At 43.4% G+C, this 23152-nt stretch overlaps 1 protein-coding gene across 1 annotated transcript; it reads right to left on the reverse strand.

Annotated features, from left to right (window-relative positions):
* Positions 1-1367: 1367 nt before the first annotated feature.
* T265_12590 (hypothetical protein) lies at positions 1368-23064 on the reverse strand (the record flags this gene model as incomplete). Its single annotated transcript, XM_009164511.1, is given in 12 exon segments — positions 1368-1521; positions 2857-3047; positions 5536-5653; positions 5888-5968; positions 10625-10794; positions 16302-16352; positions 17534-17749; positions 17754-17889; positions 20225-20701; positions 21091-21183; positions 21817-21923; positions 23017-23064. Coding segments are annotated over 12 exon segments (1842 nt in total).
* Positions 23065-23152: the final 88 nt, after the last annotated feature.

A 23152-nucleotide genomic window follows, 5' to 3' on the forward strand; every position in this document is an offset into this window, starting at 1 on the left:
CCAAATTGCACGAAGTTAGCGAACAACACTCATTTGCGAACAACATAAACGAGAGATTCAGCTGGTTTTAAGGTGAGTCAGTCGAAAAACCAAATTTGTTTGCAAATGAGTGTATTTCAATGGTCTTCCTATAGATTCGGAATTTAAAAGAAGCTTCAGAAATGCTGATAATTTAAGGTACTCACTTCAGGTTGAAAAAAGAGCTGTAACTGAATGAATAGGAACAATGCATTCAAGGTGTCATTTGCCTCAAGCGTGTGAAACCAGTTTCGTGTGATTCGTATGACCAACCCTCATTTATCGTTCCAGGTAAATAGACTTGACCGTATATACAAACAGAAAAAACTATATGACACGCTTTGAAGTGTTTCAAATTAGACAGAACGGTCTTGCCGGGCAAACAGCAGTGGTTGTTTGCAATCTTGTTTGTGCGTGGGCCACAACGAAAGCCCCCGTTTTCACACCCCGCTGAGGGTAAATATAGCTGCAGGGTACGTGACACCAATATGTTTGAGACCGACCTGACTGAGAAATCAGCCGGAGCTGGAATTTTTAATTTTTCTTCCTCATCAGGTGACCGATGAACAATAGATGGCCTGAGATTGTTGGCCGATACTGTTCTAGTTGGCAATTCGCTGGAGAGTGTTGCAAAACAGTGGAATACACCACAGTACAGTAAGCCTAATGAAACTGAAGCCATAGGATGATCAGCGCGTCTCAGCTGGACCTAAAAATAAAATAGGGGAAGATGAAACAACTCTGCTGGACAAGAAACATTACGAAACCACCTTGAAGTAGTGTGTTTAGATAGATTGGGAGAATGAAGAAAGGATCGCACTCAACCGATCAATAAAATAGTTTTTCTCCAATCGTTGGATATCAGGTGGAAAAAACTTCCGAAACAAATATTTTTTGACGATTTCAGGGCCTTCCGTTTGCTACAAAACCATACTACTCAACTTGAAGCCATTTTTTGAAAAATCAAGTAACCGTCTGACTAAGGACATGTGTAATCTGTGACCTGTATGTAATTTTGATATTGACATCCAGCACCAACAGTGAACAAGAGGAAGAAAGGGAGGGCAAGGACCAACTGTTTTTTCTTAAAGTTCTGCACCATATCCATTTCTCATGACCTTCATATTTACAAAAAGTACCACCCAAGATAACTGTTCACTAAATTTAGGCTTGCTTTTGACATAGAAGTGCTGGGGCATTGTGCTGCGAGCGAAATATCCTCAGGGACAGCCAAAATTAAGTACAAGAACTCACATATTTCAAGGCATCAAGAACACCAGGTGATGGACTTTGTTTTTGGGACCTTATCATCAGGCAAGCACATATCTGGAAGTGAGATGACCATCTGGTCAGAGGGTGAATTCACTGATCAGAAGGTCCGTGGTTCGAACCCAACCTCTGCCTCTCGACTTCCCCTGTCTACGCTTGGGCAACCTGGCAGTATCCCAGACCTCGTGCCTCCTTCGAGTGGCATGGGAGTTAGGCACCGGAAGGGTGCTACAGCTGAACGATTCTATTTAATTCAGCACATATCTAGGGGTTCAGTCCATGGACAGTCCATATCGGTTCGGCGGTAAAAATGAAAGAGGAATAAAACACAACAAGTGGATGAATAGAAAAATAAAACTTCATCTAAGTGGACTAAAGGTGAGCTACAGCTCTTCTGGGTGAATCAGCCTGATAGTAGGTGTCACATAACCAAGGTTAGTTAAAAGTTCATACGAATCGCTTACGATAGCATAGTGCCGGAACAAGTGGCCGTATTGAGAGTGTTTCAGATGTCAAATTTGGATCGATGTAGATTATTTGAAGTATATCTTTGTAATGTACTGCTCATAAGGTTGCTGGAAATCCATCGGCAGCCGACGACCGGTTTCGCCCTTTTTGGGGCTCATCGGGTAGGCTCAGTCCGAAGGTATCAGTCAATCTTATGTTCTACTTGAAACCAAATTGCACGAAACTCGCGAATATACACTAATTTGCAAACTAATTTGTTTTTTTCGAGAGACTCACCTGGAACCCAGCTGAATCTCTCGTTTGTGATGTTCTCAGACAGTCGGTCGCTTGGACTAATGGTATGACCAGTCTCAACGATTTGTGACGTAGAACTTTTGACCATATTAGTAGTCACTCCAGCTTTGTAGGAAGTGACTGACGGACACTACTAGTTTAGAACCTTCAAGAAACTAGTCCTCCTCCCAAATTACCTTGCTCATAAAAGTGAGTGTATCAGACTCTCACTAGCACTAAGTGGGACTGCTGATCAGCTTAGATTCCACCGAATAACAGTGCATCATCTCTCATCTGTGAAAAGTTACGCTGACCAATAAAACCATACGCATGGAAAAAGTCCCCGCTTCTAGTTCAAAAAGGACACTAATTTCAGTATGGCGTTAGAACCGAAAATGCCAAGTCCGCTCCAAAGTTTCTGGATCAACAACACGTTACTTATGAGTAGTAATAAATAAAACGAGAAAACAGGAAAAATCGCCTAACTGACGCAGGGGAGTGTGGACGACGGTCTACTGACCGTACCAGGCGAAAAAGTTGGATTCAAGCTAAAGCACTATAAAATAACCTTGGTTAGGCACAAGCGTAAGTAAAAAGGCTCCGAGAGGAAGACTCCAATGCCTTGAATTTTTATAATGTTTTGTCTACTATGTAAGAAATAAAAACAAGGTTTTCAACAAATACATTGATTTGCATATCGATTTGGTTTTGACGGGTGTTTGTGATCTTCTTCAGTTGCGTCTCCCGTGAAAGCTCAGTTGATATGCAGTGAGTGTATTTGTTGGGAACTGTCCAATGAGTTGACGGAAGCTCCGGGATTGCACCTACCTGATGAGCCCCAAGTAACCGGTCGTGTGCTGTCGTAAGGTTTTCAGCAACCTGATGAATAGTTTCCCTTGTGAAAATATCCTGAGATATCTCGAATATCGTACCAACTGAAACATGAGGCGGCATCTGTGCAGCCAATCCAGTTGAAGAAGATCATAACCGAGCGTTTCGGTTGAGTTTCCCGTGAAAAGCTAATTGAAATGCAAATAAGCGTATTTGTGTAAGTGCAAGGGTTGTTTTCACAAAAAAGAAGGGCAGCTGTTTGACTTTCTAGGTCGTTTGGACAAAATGTTGGAGAACTGACGACCGGACTACCGGAGCTTATCGGTCAATGACGTATCAGAAGAGGTTTATGTGGAGAGGGATAGCATTTGACACATCGTTGCTGGGAATTATCTGTACTCAAAAAGTTTTAGCTGTGGTTTGATAGCTAATCAGGTGATTCTGTCTACGGAGACTACTAAAGGGTTTGATTAAAAATGATCTCTTCTGTGAGGTGTGTTCTAGTAAGAAGGGATTTACGATAAAAACGTTCGCCATTGAGCAGATGAAAGGTTTGTTCCTGCTTAGGTGTAGAGTTGCATGAATGTACCTATTGAGTAGTGGGCTTTAATAAGCAATTCTTTCAATGGAGTTGATAAGTTTACCCTAAAACTTAATTACATGTAGAATTCAAAAGTTGAGCTTCACTTGTCTCACCGTTTACCGTATTTTTCTACGGTAGTATGGTTTCGGAAACACTTGTTTTCAGGTCTTTGACCAACGGTGTCTTGCAAGTATGATGAGAATCGCCTGAAACTAGCAAATATGCGATGAGATCAGTAGGAAACGGGGTTTCGGTGAAGCAAACTCTGTTTCACTTCAAGAATACATCCAGTACTTCAAGCTTGGTACATTGGGCAATGCGTCACTCATGCCGAGTTGTTGCCTGTTGCGATGATTGCCGTTTTCCTTACCTAGCGTGCAGCGGTGGAAACCTAGAGGTGGACAGAATTTCTCATGGGATTAGGGAATGAAGGGCTTTGCGGAGTGTATGGGCACATTTGGTGGTGTTTGGTTTCCAAGATGTGGTGCACCTTGTGATCGGCTGGAGACATTGAACCATATCTGTGGCATTCAGGCCATCAGTTTTTATCTCAAGTGTGTGACTGAGAGCTGAAAGTGTAGGCACCTTGTATGTTTGTTTTAGGCTAGCCCTAGATACAGTTTCTACACCATTTTCTCCTTTCCATTATAAAACTTCATTCAAATAAAACGACATTGTTGTATGGTAGTAAAAAACCAGTGTTCACCTCCAAGGTTGCTTTCACTGATGATGACGGTGGCGAGGATATTACTTGTGACATTCTCACGATTCAACCGAAGAGGTTGGTAGACGTGATAGAAAAAAAAGTATATTAGCACTCTCTGCGCAATCTTAAGTAAACTTCCAGTCATCCCATAGCTTTTAAGCAAAATGTAGTGGCTCACGGTGACCAAACTCTTCCATTTTAAAGGTGAGCTTTCAAATGCAACAATTTGCGCCACTTGTTTAGTTGGGTTGCAGCGCTACAATACAAATTAGACTGATTCATTGAAGAAACTTCCAATGATCCACGTTGGACCGAAAAGATGAGAGCAGTTTACTGAAGTGTTGATAGTTTCGTCATATCTCACTGTTGTCCCCATTGCAGTGCCTAGTGCCGGATAAAAAATACCCGCCGACAAGGAACACAGCAGCGAACAAGAGATGGAGCACGAAAGTACAACACCCTCGCGCTATATATCCATGGGGAACTGTCTGACCTTGATCCAAGGCTGTCTCGCACTGTCTGCCTTTGATCCAGGGCTGTCTGATCAACATTCAATGGAGCTGAGGGTCGCAATAAACTACAGGAATCTTCAGGAATCTGACCTTCTTGAAAGTTTGCGTTGAATGTCTTTCGTTTCTTGCACTGCCTGCCTGCCTACCTGCCTGCCTGCATGGAGAAGCATGACATGGATGCGGTACTTGTTGTCAGAATGCTTCACCCTGGTTCGATTCCATGTCAACACACTATATACGACTAGTGATTTGTAGGCAAGTTATGAAATATATCCTGTGTTAACATTTTTTGTCCTAAACTGCATTCGAAATAACTAGAGAACGCTCTGGTGTAGAACAAGGTTGACGGAAACTCAAGAACTGTACCAAGAATGACGAAACCGGTCGAAGAAATCTCAGCAACTCTGAGTAGTATTTCTATCAAAGTAATCAATTATAATTCTCGTTACTCAGCAACAATATCTAATGATAACTGTGCGTCCGATTTCCTGCAACAGGCTTCCAGATCGGTCAAAACAAAACATGTTTCTCCATTATTGTTTTCAAAGTAATTGCTTTAATTGCTGATACTAGATTCTACTAAGCAAACTTATTGGAAACCAAATTGGTCAAACAAGTTTTTCAAGAAGCCGATGTTATTCACCAAATTCGACCTGAAAGCCTCCGTCGCATGTGTTTTACATGAACCCATATTAGATACAATTCAAGGAATATATTCATTTATATGCCTGTTTGGTTTTGACGGGAGAATCTGTCGAATACCGCCGAATCTTACGTCAATGAGGTTCCCATTCAATTGAGAATGCTGCGATATCGTAGTTTATTTTCTTGCTGGAAGGGGCGAGATGGCTCAAGTGGTTAAAGCGCGAATTTACTGACCGGAATGTCCATGGTTCGAACCCGACCTCCGCCTCTCGACTTCTATGCAGGGCGGGGGCAAGCTGGCAGTATCCCTTCCTTCTGGTGGCATGGCAGTTAGGCACCAAAAGGGTGCTACAGCTTAACAATTATTATTATTATTATTATTATTATTATTATTATTATTATTATTATTATTATTATTATTATTTTCTTGGCGACGCGTAGGTTCAACAATCCCGAATATCAAAAGGAAGAATTGGGTTCGTAATTCTACGGTACTATTTACACAAGAGTAAACAAATGTGTACAGCAAACCCCAGTTGTTCACGCCTGTAGCGTCAACAAGTTCACGAACCCGTCACTGACCGGCACAGTGCAGTGTCAACATCCGCATACCAAACAGCGGCAAGCGGAATGATGGCTCGGTAGCGTGGGTTGCGGTCGCCCCTTCATACGACAGTCTCGTGATTTTCATTGGATGTCCGATCACACGGATCCCATGGGAAAACAAGGCAGGCTCAACAAACGGTACATGAGCGCACTGCGTAAGTAGGTCAGCAGCGCAAATTCACACACATGTCAACACACAAGTGTCGGGAAGGGCTGGCCTCTGCGGCAAGGTGAGTGGCGGGTACGAATAAGCAAAACAACTGGAGATCAAAAATACATAGGCGGAGTAAGCAAATGAATGGATGAATTATCATAAGGTCAAGTTAGATTCAACAAGGAGTATTCCGTTCCGTCGAAAAAATGTCATTCAAAATCTCGAATACTACACCAAATGAAATGCGAAGCTGCCTTCGCACAATACACTCAGACGGAGGGCATCATAAACGTGATATTTGGCTAGATTCAATTGAGTCTGCTTTCAAAACTAAATAAGTGTGCAAATGATTGTACTTCGTGAAAATCGAACCACATTATTGTCTCCTAGAAAAATTCACTTCAGCTTTACAGCAACTCGATGACGGAACTGATCAAACTATAAAGTCTCACTGCCACGAAGGACTTGTACATCAATGTGCGCGTTTATTGGAATACGGTTGGTTGGGATCTGATATAAGTGGGCTTGTCAACAGTGAGTAGATAAGTGAATACACATTTGATTTGGTAATGTGTGATGGATCCAAAGGAATCGGTCTGATGTGTAAACTAGCAGTGGCCTGCTGACAGCCGTAAGCTGACCTGGGTATGATGGCATTGCAATGAAAACTGATGCGGGTGAGATCCCCCCATTTCTTTGCTTTTCAGTATGATAAGAACTTTCTTTGTACCATACAGTACGATCATATCCGTCGGGGCTGTCCAGGACGAACCATTTTGCTTGTTCTGGATGAACAGTCAGTACGAGTGCAGTCAAGGCAAATCTGCATCTGTGAGGAACTGGAGCGAACTTACCTCAACTTACGTGAACTCTGAGCGGCTCTGGAGTTTTCGTGTGTTGCTGGTGTTGCTACGTTCTTCGCAATTCTTTTGTGAGCGGACCGTTTATGCTATCGAGACAGGCTAAGTCTCGCAATGCATCACGCCTACGTGTGTGACGTTCCGTCAGATCTTGTCATCAGGTAAAATCAGAATAAGGGGATTTTCAATTCACCGGAAGTCTATTTCCACATCGTAACTTCAAGTTTCCTCGGCCTAATGTACCATTCCACATTCGCCCATACGACGAAACTACTTTGCGATTCGTTGAGTAAATTTATCGATCTAGAAAACGGTATTGAAAGTCTTACGGCTTTCAGTGTATTTTGATAATCGGAGTTTTATTAACCCCGTCGACCGCAGATGAAAGAGTAACAACAGGACATCTACAGGAGGCAGGGGAAGCGGGACACTTAACTAACAGGGGAAAAGATAGCTTTTATGGTGTACAAAAGAAAGTTACCTTTGTAAACGATGTGTTCATGAACAGTGCACCGCACATATCTGGTGAATCAGATCAGGTCCTAAGATTAGTGACAAAAGACTCGGGACTTCCATAGAGAGTTCGACTATACTGCCGCGCGCAAAACAACAGAGATGTTTGGACAAAGGTTTTGGTGGCCCCGGTTACACAAGGAGGATTTTGACATTCGTTCTAAATGTGAAACATGTGCGCGGACAAATCCACCAGCGGCTAACCTGCGAGTTCTCCCGTAGGGATTCACCAGTGAGCGTCCAAACCAACGCTCAGAGGTCGACTTTGTAGGTCTGCTTCGTATCACTCAGAGGGAACAAGTGCATTTTGGTAAAAGCTGTTTTTTTTTACGAAATTCTACGGAGCACTACTGCCGTAAATCAGGATATCACAACACTGGCACTCTTAGTATTTCACGGGCTGGTATCACACAACGGTGCCCCCGCAGTCCCATAATCAGATAAGGGCCCGTCATGTGAAGATTACATTTTTGCCGGAATATGCCGCCTGCTTTGAAGAAGCGAAACCAACTCTATGACATATCACCGGCGAAGTAACGGGCTTATCAAAAGAACTAATCACATTCTATCGAGAAATACACTCATTTGCAAATCAATTTGCTGGAGAACATCATAAACCAGAGATTCAATTGAGTCTCCCGTGAAAACCAAATTGATTTGCAGATGAGTGTATTTCTCAAAAAACAGTGCAATTTGGGTTCAAGTAGAACATAAGGTTGACGGAAACTTGGGGACTGCGCCTACCTGATGGGCCCCAAAAAGGGCGAAACCGGTCGTGGACTATCGAGGAGTTTTCAGTAACCTTTTGAGTAGTTTATTTTATGATAACCACATGGTAATTTTGAGTTCGTTCGTCGAAAGCTGCTGTATGGACAACTGGGCCGACTTTGTCTCAGTGTCTAATTGCCTACGTCCACAATCGGTTTCAGTAAAACATTTCGAACATAAGTATTAATGCCAACGGCACGCCTAAATCTCACCAGTTGTTTTGAGTAGTCAGTGAAAAGCTACGGATTGTTTACACACCATCCAAGAAACACCTAGGTTCAGCTCAACTGCAAGAGAAGCATTACGATGATGGCCATGTCAGAGATCCCACCTTTACCAACCGCCATCATATTCCTGCCAAGTTTCATTTTCCACGTCATTCGTTCGCGTCTGCTTTCATACCGTGTTTTTGATAGGCGACTGTAACCAGCGCAGAACTCTACTCAACTCTACTCAGATAAAACCACTGGCGTCGACTCACCTCCCAGGGGCTTACCAAGAATCTAAAACAGACTGCTTATTTCCTGTTGAGCGCACAGAAAAAGTGACCAACACCATACTACCAAGTCATATTAGGAACACTGGAGACATCCTGTTCAGAAGGGAGCAATCCAACGCAGCCGGACCCCTCCTGTATCAAACGAAATTCCTAGATAATCACGTGCCATTGTAGGTCGTATAAAGTAGTCTCAGTATGATAAACGGAAGCCCGAGATTGCTAAAACCCCATATCCTGTCAGCAGGCAATAGGTGTTATTTCGTGCAGGCTGCTAGATTTAGGTTTGTTGATAATTTCCGTGTTTGGTGATCAGATGTTGTACAGCTGTTGATTGGTGGTTCTTCTCGTGCGTAAGTGGGTATTGATTTACAGCAGTTCAAATGAGGTTGTCGATCAAAATCAAGTGACTGGCTCATTCAGACTCAAAATGGTGGAAGATGCGGCGGTTGTGGTGCGCTACCGACCTCTCAAGCCTGCAGAAGCATTTTTTCTACATGGACGTCCTTTAGTTGACCCACATAGACCGCGTCTCTATTTGTCCCGAAGATTCGATTTCCTACTCCTTGTGGGCATTTTGCTTAGCTTTATGGCGCTCCTTGCACATGTGCTCTTGGTGATTCTCACACTACCAGCGACTCCAAAATCGTCCAACTATGTCACATCGCAGTGTGCCAACATGGAGGGCCTGTGGAATAAGGAGAAAAATGTTCTACGATTTTGGGCTGTTCCTTATGCAGTACCGCCGGTGACAAAAAACGAGGTCAGTTTTCCCCATGTGATGTATGATATATCGGCTAAGTATAACCTCACCGATGGTGGATATCGTTGGTTCAAGACCATGACCGTTCCAGACACGGAATACTGTTTTCTCAGTTACGACGACCGTTGTAACTTCAGATTTGGTCAGTGGACTTGTGTGATGCGTCGGCCAAACAAAACAACTGCATGTGTTGAGTTAAACAGTGAAGGAAACGTTGTCGGCGGTGCAACAGAGAATTGTCTTACGTTAGACATCGCAAGTCCAGTGTTCAAGGGCACATTGTTACCGGTTATTGCGGTCATCACAGGCTTTCGATCGATAAAAAATCCAACGAATCCTTTTGGGACAAACGAAGCCGCATACCTTCCCACAGATGAGGCTGTCTTACGATTCGGAGCGATTTGGGTGAACGTACACTATCGCCTAGGTCCATTCGGATCATTTTATGACTTCAATACTCTTGGAAAGACAGGGGAAAAATCGCATTATATGAATTTCGCATTACGAGACCAAATGGCTGCTCTTAAATGGATTCAATACAATATCGGTCGCTTTGGTGGAGACGCAACCAAAGTGGTTCTGTTGGCTCATGGATCTGGAGCGACGGGTGGTCTGCAACTGGTCAACATACAAGCTCAGCTAGCTGCAACCGAACCTTGGTTTCGTGCGGCTTGGCTCGCGAGTGGAGCCGTCAATTGGTATGACGACAATAATAGCAAATGGCAACAATTTTACCCGTTTAAGCTAATTGGCGAGTTGATTGCATGTGACCACGGAAATACCCCGAAAGTGTTACAAAACCTGCAACCGTGTGCAGCCGAAGTTCGACGAATTCTTATGGAGTGGGATTTGAATTCCTTGGGGTCAAAGTTAGCGGAAGTTTACAAAGAAGATAGTTGGGGTGCAAACTTGTGGAGTGCAAGAAAGTTTGAGGAAGAACAGGTGAAATCGTGGTTTGCTGTGGACAAAGAATTTGATCAAGGAACTCCAAACAGTTGGTCACAAGCGACCGTGAGGAAAATATTCTATGAGAGTAAGTTATTGATACCCTTGACAAGATCTAACTACTTCATAGTGATTGAAAACTTCTGGTAAGATGATTCGGGTGGTACTGGCTATCTATTTACACGGGATATCTTGTTTGGAAGAAATACCTCACTCTCGATAGATGGACCGATCACACTGCACAGGTTGCTCTGACTTGGCCACGTGCTGCATATGCCCGTCGACCGACTTCTTCGAAGGGTTCTGGTCGGCAAACCACGCGAAGGGTGGAAACAAGCCAGAGACGGTCAAACGATTTGGCAGCGAAGTATAAAAGCCATTTACCTGCAAACTCAGCTGCGCTGGTCATTACCGTCCTCCTGGATGGGGACCCCGAGATGACCCACATCAATGGTTGAAGATATTGTCATATATGACCGACTCACGCTCTCAATGACGCTCGTGCGTCCGAGCGTCTTTCAATGCATAGCTCCCTTCCTAATCCCCACTTAACAGTCCACTGATAGTCCTGTATTTACACGCCAATGTATCAGCTTCCGCCTCGAATACGAAGCTAACTAACCCACCTCCCCAAATCATCGGTGAATGAAACTGCGGCAGCTACACTCACTCTACGACAGGTACACTGATCTTACAACTGACACTGATGACAGATGATGATGATGATGATGATGATGACATATATTTCTAGAATCTTTAGCCATCACAACATCGATCTCTGAAAAATACACACAGAGGTCGAGGTAGCTCCGTTATCAAGGCATGAGCTTACCGAGAACCCAATTACGGTGTCTCAGCTTGGGCCAGCTGGCTTCCTTTGGATTGCGCGGTAGCTATGCACCGAAAGGGTGTTATGGCTGGATGACTGATTTAAGATTCATTCCAGAAGGACTATCAACGTCTAACTAAACATTGGGTTGTATTTTGATTCTTCGTGCCAAGACTGCAAGCTGATGCAATTTATTTTCAACCCGTATCCCGCACTGTATGAGGATAATTTAATGGCACACGTCGGAAAGAGAGACTTAGTGAATCTTCCTATCTATGCCACTTGAGATGTGTAATAGTTCAGTTACTGAATGTTGACTGAACGCACACCCAAGCTTGGAAACTTTGGACGGCACTCTCCTTTATAGCGATAGGAGCGATCTCCCCACGCAATGGCCCGCGCAATTATTACAGGAATTGTTTTGGAATAATAATGTGTATAACAACGCTGCTGCCTGCGGCGAAGTGAACTTAGTTTTTTTCGACGAAGCATGCTACTCATGAGGTCCTGAAAATACTTCGACAACTCACAACTGGCATCACAGTTTTCAGAGCTCATCAAGTTGGCACTTACCCCGAGTTCCCGTCAACCTTACGTTCTAATCGGACATCTAACTGTATGCAACTGGTGGAGTACGCGCATTTGCAAATTAAGTCAGTGTTAACGAGAGGCTCTACTGAATCATCTCTGAATCCCTTGTTATATTATCCTTCAACCGAGTTTGCTACCCAAAGTCCACCTCATGTTCCAGACATCGGTCTGACTTCTTACCTTCACACGGGAAGTTCGACCCGACAGCAGATTTCAACCTTTGTGGGATGCTCGACTGAAATGCTTGTTGGGCCTGTCTGCATAAACTGAAGCCTGTGACTTAAAAGTACATGTTATCCGGCTTCAAAGGGTAGAACTTATCACTCGAAGTGCAGTCAAGTGCGTTGAACGTCAGTGAGTGTAACTTTAAAATCCAAACATCGGCTGATGTATGGGCATGTTCAACATGATTCAATCGATCAGTCAAACTCGGATGCTGCGACTCTAGTTAGCTGTGCCGCTTATCTGCGCTTGCTGTACTCAGGGACAAACAAACGCGAAGCATCCAAACAGATGGTAAAGGCCAAATATACGGACTAGCGCCGTCAAGTCTCGTATTCCGTGATGCTAGCGGGAAGGCTGAAGCATGGACTCGGGGCATGGCTAGCTCGGCTAAATCTGCTGCCTAGATGACACCCTGTGTGCCTTTCCGAGGCTTTGACTTATCACGTAAAATCCACCTAACCGTTCCCTGGTCGTCAGTCGCGATTATCATTCGCAGAATAATTCGATCTTGACAAGACAGTTGGCTGTAGTTAAACTAAATCTCCCGTTTACAGTACATGCAACTATGTCATACGGGCGCCTGCGTCCTCCACACATCAGTATCTATTCTGTCGTTCCTGTTCCTGTAGCCGATGCGCTCAGCACAACTGTCAGCTCAGCTTAGCGTTGGGTATAATCAGTGTCTATATGTACGAGTTTCTTTGTTGTCAAGCGTTTCGCGAACTATGGCGGTCATATCTGATAACAAATGTTCGCGTTGGCTTGTTATCCTATGATGACAGAAAAGCGCAACTAAGTAGCACGCAAAAGAGGCGAAATGACCGATTGCAAATATGTTAGACCATCGTTTGCGTACATCGGCTGTAATTACAAAGTAGACGTCGTCTGATGTGGCAATAAAATGACGCCTTCAGTAGGGCAGCATGAGATCTTAGATATCATAGCATATTTTCTTCACATAGCATAATACACACAAGGTGAGCTGTCGAATGGTTTTCAGCAACCTCACGAGCAGTGTGTAGTTTAAAAAAATATAAACTACGATATCGCAAATATCATACCAAATAAGACATTAGGCGGCACATCCAGATGAAGAAGACTACCATAAACGAGAGGTTTCACCAGAGCAGCTGACTGGTTTTAAAGTAGCTCATAACGTTGACGGGAAATTAGGGTATGCATCTAGCCAGTGAGCCTCAAAAAGAAGCCAAACCCATCGTATGCTTTGCCAAAAACCGTTGCAAAACTGTCCGGGACTTTACTAAATTTGTTGAATTTGTAACATTTGAATCACGTTTACAAGCATCTTTGTTCCTCTTCAATTTTTTGCAGACCAAAGACAAGAGTCACATTTGGCAGCGCTGGTTTTCTCTTCCATGCAAAGTGAATACGAGGGATTTCCCAGCGTGGCTAATAGTGATGGAACCGAGTTGCGAAACTACCTGGACCAAATAACTTTGCCCGGTCGTGAAAATACCTACGATCTTCTTGTCGAGGCTGAAAGCGCCCGACAAAAGGACCCAGAAGCATGGCCGCGAAAGCTCAATCCGAAAGAATACTCATTTGACGCACTCTCGGCACTCAGATACACATGCCCACAAGCCTGGCTACTTGGTCGCTGGTTATTCAACTCTTCATCTACTGATGTTGTGAGAACTAGGTTTTATCACGTCTACCATCACGAATCACCCAGATATCCATATACGAACGTACCCGGCGTAATAGGAAACAAGCGGCTCCCTTTTCATGGTTTGGATATGCTTATTCTAACGGGGAACTATCAGAGGCAACAGGAGAAATTTGACGCCTACAGACGTCATCTTTGGGACTTGTTCAACAATTTTGTCTGGGATTACAAACTTGATTCAAAGTGTGAAGTTACAGAAGACCGTAGTGAGTAATTGATTTATTTGAAAACTATTGCGATTACCACCTCCATTCCTACGGTTGGGTACTATTCACTTACTATGACAGTTGGGGTGAAAAGTACAGAGTGAAATAAAGGAATGTGCTTTCGGATGTCATGCAGATGTGCACAACAACATAAGAAAGAGGTTCGTTTGACTCTCGTTCCAGAACACTTGCAGGCAGGTGTTCCATACTCCATAAAGTTATTTCAATTGAGGAAAAGCATAAACATGGGTTTCATCGGGTTGTAGCCAGGCCCATTCTACTTTGATGGTAGTGTGAGGAGACTTAGCAATTCTCCGTGAATTGCGTCTATTAATTGGAGCCAACTTATGCTGAAAAGCCGAGAAGTATCGTATATCCGTTTCATCCTTACTGGGAATCGTTAGCAGTGCGCATCTCACCGAACTCCAAGGAGTTTTGGACCCGCGAACACCCGTGACTCCGTTCAGCCACAAGCACGTGATTAGCTCACATTTAGAATATGGAGCCGTTTATCCTTCAATCACGGGATCCACATCACGTGATCACACGCGCTGACTGACTTCTCGAGTGACAACTTCTCAGATGAAATTTTCGCTCATTGGGTGAATTTATTCGTCCTCTGAGCTAACTGTACATGAGTGACGTCATGAAGAGATTTGAGTAATTCATTTGGGATTTCGTCTGGTAAGTGAAGCCAATTTATGTAGAAAAGCTGAGAAACACCATACATTTGTACTAATCTAATTAGGACGAGCATATCCTGTCTAAGTGCGAGTTAATCACATTGCAGATGAGCAGGTAGTGATCGGACAGCCAAATGTTCAACTACTAAGAGAGTTCGCCTGTTCAAGATCCCCTGGGGTTTCGTGAGATGTGCACTGCTGAGGATTCCTAATAGGGATGGGACAGCTGTGCAGTGCTTCTCGGAAATTTAGATTTGCGCCGCTCACAGGGCAAAGTTGCAACGGAACATTCTAATTTTTTTTGCTTCCACTTTCAATGTGCTTTTGGTTCGGATTGAAAGCAGACCCTTTATGGCTGGAAATTCGCGAAATACAGTCATTCGCAAGGAAATTTGGTTTTGCGAGAGACTCACTTGAAACTGAATCTCTCGTTTAAAGTGTTTCCAAGCAGCTGAATGTGCTGCACCAGGTCGCCTCACGTTTCAGTTGGCACGATATTCGAAGTATCGCGATACATGCATATACGTAATGCATTACTCATAAGGTTACTTTAAATTATTCGACAGCTCACGACCGGTTTCGTCCTTGCTTGGGGCTCATCAGGTAGACGTAGCCACCGAGTTTCCGTCAAACTCACTTTCTACTTGAAACCAAATTGCATGAAATTAGCGAACTACACCCATTTACTGTCGAAGAATTTTCAGCAACCTTATGAGTAGTACATTACGTATGTCTTGAATTGCCTTTCATGCAATCCATAGGAAAATGAGTAGAAATTCAGTTAAACTACCGAAATATCCATCCTCTTTTATGGCATAGTACAGTCAAATAAGGCTACATTAGAGTAGCGGTTCAAGTCCAGAGGGAGGAGCAACCTAAACACTGCGATATATGCACAGTTCAGTGGTCCTTTCTGAGGCCGATCTGTCGTACAAAGGATAGTGTTTACGTCGAGTGTTCTTTTGACGAATGAAAACCCAAAACCTGGCCAATTAAACAATAAATTAGGAAACTGTCTACCGTGAGTCGCATTTGAGGAGAAAAAACATATTGGAACGAGTAGATTAGTTATCCTATACGTTTGTTCTTCCTATGCTGGATCAGGCTTTTCCAAAACGCGTAGGTCCCAAAAGCATTCTAACCTCCATTTACGTAGATAGATACTGTAGTCTTTGAATATTACTTTACTTTATACTTTTCCCCGACCCTGTGAAATTTGAGCACAAGAGTTTACAAACCAATCAAGTGAGAATATTCACATTTGCTGAATCACACCGAACATTTCTGCAAACTAACGATTCCAGCCGAATATCTTGAGGCTCCAGTTCTGATATAAAATCTCCGTTATTTTACAGGTACTATGCAGCCGATTTACTGCAACTTTGAAGCTGCCCGAGTTTTGTGATCTGTTTTTATCCCTCCAGCATTCATTCATTCTTACTGAGTATTATTCCCAGTGTACTTCAGACGGCCCATGAAATCCTTGTCTCAATGAGATATAAGCCGTACCATCATCATCCTCCCCCTCCTCCTCCTCCTCCTCATCATCATCATCATCAGCATCAGCATTAGCATCATCATCATCATCATCATCATCATCGTTATCATCTCCATCATCATCGTTATAATTACTATTGTTATTAGTATTACTGGCTGTAAAAACCACATACCTGTCGTACAGTGATTGTAGCTGCGTATAATTTCAGCGTATCAACATAGTACTGGAATTCAACAGAGGAAACTGCAATCGAACTCACACAAACCGCATATGACACTCTTTCTTAGTCAGATTTACAGTTCCCAATATTGGTTACGCAGTTAACGCATCTCGTTCAGTCGAGTCCATAACTACGGATGAACATCAAAATAGAAGGCAATGAAAGCTGCCAGGTTATTCATCTCAGTTCTGTCGTATTTATCTAGTCTAGCCACTAGGGAACCGAGGATTGTAGAGGGGACGCAATTTCGATTCAAACTTTGCTGTTTATTTGCGCTGGAAATTGGATTTAACCAGCAAACAATTTAAGCTTCCTACTGAAGATCGCAACACTCCCAAGATCAAATGTTTGGATCTTACTCGATTTTGACTGTCACATTTCCAATTTTCGTTCTCTTTTCTTCAGAGGAGCAATCTGTCACCCCGAAATTGGGCTGTCAGCTAAGCGCAAACGGACCGCAGACCACGGGGCCTCCCATCCTTCCAGTTTGCAGAAACATTGATTGGGCAAAGCAGTTTGACAATGTGGCAATGTTTGAGTGAAACATTTGTGGAATTATGAGGTGTTCGTGTTTTTTATAATCGTTCAAACAGATAAAATTGGGAACGAAAAGTAGTTGTGAATTATTAATACGACTTTTCCAGCAACATCCAAGGTCTCGGTTTTCGTGGAAAACACTAAAATATTTCATCATCTTCTTTGTATAAACAACTCTATCACGTCCATTAAATCCACACACCACAAATGATGGGTTATTTCGAGAGCTACGAACTTATGCTCACACCGACGGGGTTCAAATGCTTGCCCTCCCGTACTTAGACAAATATTCTGACTTGCTCATATCAAAGCAGAACGTTATTGCATTCGAGTTCTGCTATTAGAGAAGCTCATCAGCAGTGCTATCCCCTAGCCATGCCGGACTTCTGACGTCTGACAAAAGAGGCCCGTGTGGGACTTACGCTCCTCCAGCGAAAGATGAACGCAACCGAACCGCCAGGTCCGTGCGGCAAACGTTTTCAGTTTGGTAAAGTGGGACTGATTTCCAAGCGGCTCCAATGATGACCTAATAACCATCGTGGTTGTGTTGACCGATGGACCCTTCTATCTAGATTTCTTAAGGTAATGCCAGGAACCTAGCGAAATACACTCATTTGCAAACTAATTTGGTTTTGCAAGATACTCACCTGGATCTCAGCTGAATCTCTCTTTTGTGATGCTTCCAGGTAACTGAATGTGCTGTACCAGGCCGCCTCGGTTTCAGCTGGTACGATAGTTGGGATATCGCGATGCATGTATAAGGTTGCTGACAATTTGTCGACAGCAAATGAGTGTATTTCGATAATTTCGTGCAATTTGGTTTCAAGTAGAACATGAGATCGACGGAAACTCGGGGAATGAGCCTACCTCATGAGCACCAAACAGGGCGAAACCGGTCGTTGGCTGTCGACGAATTTTCAGCAACTTTATGAGTAGTGCGTTACAAATAATGCCAGGGACGTTTGAAAACGGATGAACGATTTTGACTGTCGCGTCCACAGAGCTGTCAAATTTGTGTACAAAACCGATAGATGCTCCAGTCAAATCATTATTATTATTGATATTAATATTATTATAATCATCAAGTCGTCACCATTCATCATCGACAGCATGATATCAGTGCTGAGCACTAATTCTTCGCTGTCGTGCAACCATAATTTATTTGAAAGCCTCATTGTGAAAAGAATAAAAGCGAATGGGAAAGGGATTCGATGCTAGCTTACTGCTATCATTCCAGAGGGCCTCCACCTCCACACATCCACTCAGACAATCTGGATAGAAACTTGCAACAAGAACGCCAAAAACATCGATTAGCAATCATATCTCACAGCGTCTTTAATCAGGCGTGCTGAGGATCACTCGGTCCCCATCCTGGATGGTGAGTAGCACCGACAGCACTCAAACGTTTCGTAAGGGGTCAGCTCTGTGTTTCCGCCACTTCGAATTGGGCACCGAAAACAAGACTCTGACACACGATGCTTCAGCATATGCAGTACATGACCCAACCAACGCGGCTTCTGGTGCACAACCGAAAACTCACTTTCTACTTGTCTCGTTAAGGATTCACCGTATTACAGACGTTGAGGGATAGTTCTCCCAGCTGATCAGATTCACCATGCAATTTAGACTATGCTGTCCCGAAAAAAGGACATTCAACCACGAAGTTTTTCTGCATACACATGAAATGTGCTAACCATCAGGTATTCAGAAATTCCACCATTGCTCCAAAGTTCTGATCCAAGCTCACGCAGTACCGATAAATCCTCACGAATGCGGAATAACATCATTGATAATGGCTGAATAAAAATCCACGAAAGAGATAAACTGTTGTTTATTGTTAGGGCATCATCGCTGCATCGTTCAAAACCGGTGATTGATTTGTCGGACCTGATTACATCAAGGTTTCCGTCAACAGACCAGAAATTTGCTGACTTTTTAGCTCCGCGTACCCTTTTTGACATCTAATGTAAGACCATTCTACCCTTTGCGATTGTCCACCTTATCATGAAAGCAGTCAAAAATATTCACGCAGGGTTTTTATGATGACTACAGTTCCAAAGTGTTGTTGAACGAGAACATGAGATTGCCACCAAACAATCCTTTGGAGATTGCCACACCTGATCGATAATCAGGGTGGCACGGACTATCGAACTATGAGTCAAGGGCCAGCGTACGAGTCATATGCAATGTGGTGCCAACTCACATCACAAACTAGGGCAGTTGGGCCTGCTAAATCCTTCTTTCAAACTTGCAATTACTCAACAGGAAGAACTGCCCTCTGTCCAGAACTCCTGAAATAGGCCTTTCTTATATAAAGGTTACTGATTATATACAACAACAGAACATACTAAACGTAGGAATGCTGCTAAAAGGCATCGAAATATACGGACTCCTTTAAATCATTCAACTGGAATGGTTCGGGAAGGATTGAATGATTGGTCAGTTCAACGTTGATGCTTTCAAGTGACGTTTCTGATAACACAGAAAGAGCTGACGTTACCTAATAATGATTGCTTTGAAGGCTGCCGGTGTATTTTGACAGATGACCTTGGGACTTTCAGGTGATACTAGGTAAGTCACGTCAAAAGATTCGGCTGGATTAACACGATGATTCGTGTCGACCAGTAAACTGCGGTCGCGATTCTTGTCTGCTTGAATTTGCTGGTTCTGCTATACAGTGGCACCTGAGCAGCTATTCACTGAGACAGACGTCCAGTCGTACGATCCACTCAGTTTCCGCCACCTTCCCAAGTCACCTCATCTTTTATACTGGTGAAAGAAAGAAGGCTTTTACCGCCGAGTTGTCTATTAGCAAACACCAATTGAACCGTTACGGACTAGTGGACAGAGAAGCAAAACTCTCATTTGCATCTTGTATACAAAAACTGAATATCCATATTCTCCTTGAACTCGCCTTTCTGAACTTTCCTGGATAAAATTGACTGTCACTCGAATGCAAGCAAATGCTACAAAGTGACTCTACAAATTCTGTGATAGATCCCACTTTTCAAGAGATACAAAGCGGATTTACGAGAAAACATACTACTCGCATGCATCCCCCATCAGTAGTATCACCGTTACACTGGTATTGAATAAACGGTCGCCACTGAAGTGAATTCTGAACTAAAGGGCACAAAATACCCGAGGAGTGGGAGGTCACTGTTTGTGACTGGAAAACTTTCGCTCAGTACTGCAAGTCATTTGTCCATCCAAAGTTCTAACCACCCAAATAAAAGCTTTAGTAATGAGTCACAGTATCACAGAACACCAAATTCACCACATTATTTCACATTTATTGGAAAAAGAGGGAAATACAAGCACGACTTTATTCAGAACACCCTTCACTTTGGGAGATCGGGCGTGCACAAGCTGCGCCAAGAACTTGTTTAAAACATTCGGCGATTTTCCGCTCCAAAAGTTTCCTACTCAAGAGTTTGTCTGGATAACCGGTAATGGAGTCACCCAGGTGACACAGTTTTCCGCCAATGAAAATGAGGCAGCTGCCAGTTCGTACCGCAGGTCCGTAGCGCTGCTGCAGCAGGGGTCGTGTACTGTTTGCTGTTGAGACGCAGGCAAGATCATAACTGAGGAAACGATACCGAGAGAAGGCGGTTGTCAGGGATCCACAAGGACTCCTGGTACCCAGAGCGTACAAAATCTCACGTGCACAGAATGGTGCATAATGATGTGTGTCACGTGGATCTTGACAAGCTGTCTTGCGACGGAATGGACCGGCAGATGGAATTCGTTTATGTTGTTCAGTGTATAGGCGCTTGCAGAATGAAAGTGTTGGGTTTTCTGAAAATCTGTTGGTGCTGCAAACAGGAAAACAAACGGGATAGTCTGGTTTGTGATGCGTTACTTTCCCTGACCAAATTAAACCATATAGTTGTTCTAAATGTGAAGAGATCTGAAAATTGTAACAAAAGTTTTTCTTGTAAGTGAAGCCAATCCGATCTGAGGTGTACTGTGAAACTGTTTCATCCAAGAGGTTCGTCAGGTGCACGATAATTCCCAAGGAAGACAAAACAGGTGTGAAGTGTTTTCAATTTTCCGGTAATAGACTGGTCGGTTTTTAACGACTGTAAATGGTCGTTGAGTTGAGTATTTTTAACAACCACCTGACAAACTAACAGCCATTTGAATGTGTTGGACCATGCTTAGTCCTGATAATGAAGTTAACTTCTCAGTGGAAACTTGTAACTGGTGGTAGCATCTTAGTCTACCACAGTAACGGCGGATAATACTGATAAGGCATGCCAACAGACTGCGGTTTTCTCGAAGCTCCACCCCGCGTCTGATGGAAGGTGAGGTTATTACGGAACCTTATGGAATTGCTTTGCAGCGTTCGTTTACAGTTTCGTGATAGTCAATGAATATCCACGAAAGTTCAAGACGCGTGAGAATGTTCAGTTTTTTGTGAATTATGTGCATATGAGGCGTTTACTTTCCTATCCATTAGTTTGTAACTGTTTAGTTGGTGTTTGCTAAGGCGAAAGGCTTTCTTCCTTACACCATGAATTCGTATCAAATTAACAAAAGTTGTTTGCCTTCCATACAGCACCACAGAAGTGGATGTAACCGCAGAGGCTCATTTGTACGCTAAAGCCCTCACAGACCAGAACGTGTGAGTAGGTTGAAACGAATATCGGTAAAACAGGTCTGTCCATATTTGGAAATCATCAGACTGATTGAACAGTATGAAACCGTATAGTAAGTCTGATGAGTAGATGAAACATCAGTACGCATCAGCTGATGTACAATCATTAGATAATAATTCTACGTCTAAAGCAGTTCAACGACGGGAGTATAATGTTCCGGATCCTTTCTTTGCGCTTATAGATAAATATGTTATTGCCAAAGCAGGCTGAGCCTTGTGTACTGCGGTTTCGAAGTAAACAACGTGGGAAAGTTGCGTGGTACTACTTACCTCGAATCGAAAACACTCACTACAATGGCCTGGTCTGGGCGAGCCAAGATATTGAGGAACAAGTCCAGTTCTAGGTCGGTGAGTAAAGGCAGTTCCGTTTTGCTGCACTGACAGCCGCAAGAGGTAATATCTTGCAGCCGAAGTTGGTGTCGAGAGAGCAGATTGATCAGCCTGGTTTGTTGCGCATTTGGGGAGATTTCATTTGTCCCTTTTTTGCAGAGATTATCTGAACAGTCTTCAGTGTCCTCATATAGATGCAATCTCTGAAGCTTTTGAATGCATGCTCGTAGCATCTTTGGACATTTGACTGGGAACCACTGTAGTCTAGCCTCTTGCACGGAATGAGACGTCTCGCCGTGCAGCAGAGGAGAGGGTCGATATTTTGTAGGCCCAGTGGGCAATTTCGAGTGTGATCGTCCATCCCATCTGGAACTGATATTTATTGGGTTGCGTAAACAAAACGAACCTTCTTTGCTGCCTTAGCTATTTAAAAGCCTATCTTGTCTACCAGTTCCGTGTGATATTTTGTCTGATTCTCACCTAATAAAACGTCACAAAATACCCTTCCTGCCCTCAAAAACCGGCGACGCAGAAGAAAATGTTGGGGAATAATTATTCTTGTTACCTGACGAGTTTTCAAAGGTGACACAGCGATTATCTCAACACATAAGAGTCCTCGTTGCAGTTTTACCAACTTGAAATATGCTATTCACCCTGACGTGTCAACAAAATGGTATCAGTGCTTTTCGGTCAACTGGGAAATGCTAGTAGCCAATTGAACCGTCATCGTTTCGGACATGTTTGACAAACAATTGGCGGATTTATTTCTGGGCATCGTTTCAGTTTTGATGCAAAACTTTCGTCAGGTCTATGGAATGATCTATCAGGCTGATGAGTTTTAAGACGGTCAGAGAACAAGTTGGTGAGTTTTCTCAGGACTGGATGCCTTAGTCAGTGCTGAGTGTTCGTCGCTTTTCTGGTCACTGTAGATGATCTTCAATGAAGGCAGATTAGTTATGAGAGAACTGTCATGAAGCTGAATCAGGATTTGGGGGCCTTGATTCTTCGGTCTAGGGAACCTTACTGGAATAGGTGTCGTTCATAGGTTTCATTGATTTGTATGTCTTGGGGGGGGGTGCTAGGACAATTGGATTAGGGCTAGGAGGATTAAGCGGACCTTGCTGTGTTTGGGCCTCGTACTTTAGACCCAGGATATTTGACTGATAGCCGCACTCCGCCTTGTGTCATTTCGGCTGATGTGAAACCGATTTATAAACGCTTTCGAGTTCTCCACCCTCTATTCTATTCACTTTCGGATGCTTTACTAGTCCGTGTG

This window comes from Opisthorchis viverrini, assembly GCF_000715545.1.
Source record: "Opisthorchis viverrini unplaced genomic scaffold opera_v5_6, whole genome shotgun sequence".
NCBI lineage: Eukaryota > Metazoa > Platyhelminthes > Trematoda > Opisthorchiida > Opisthorchiidae > Opisthorchis > Opisthorchis viverrini.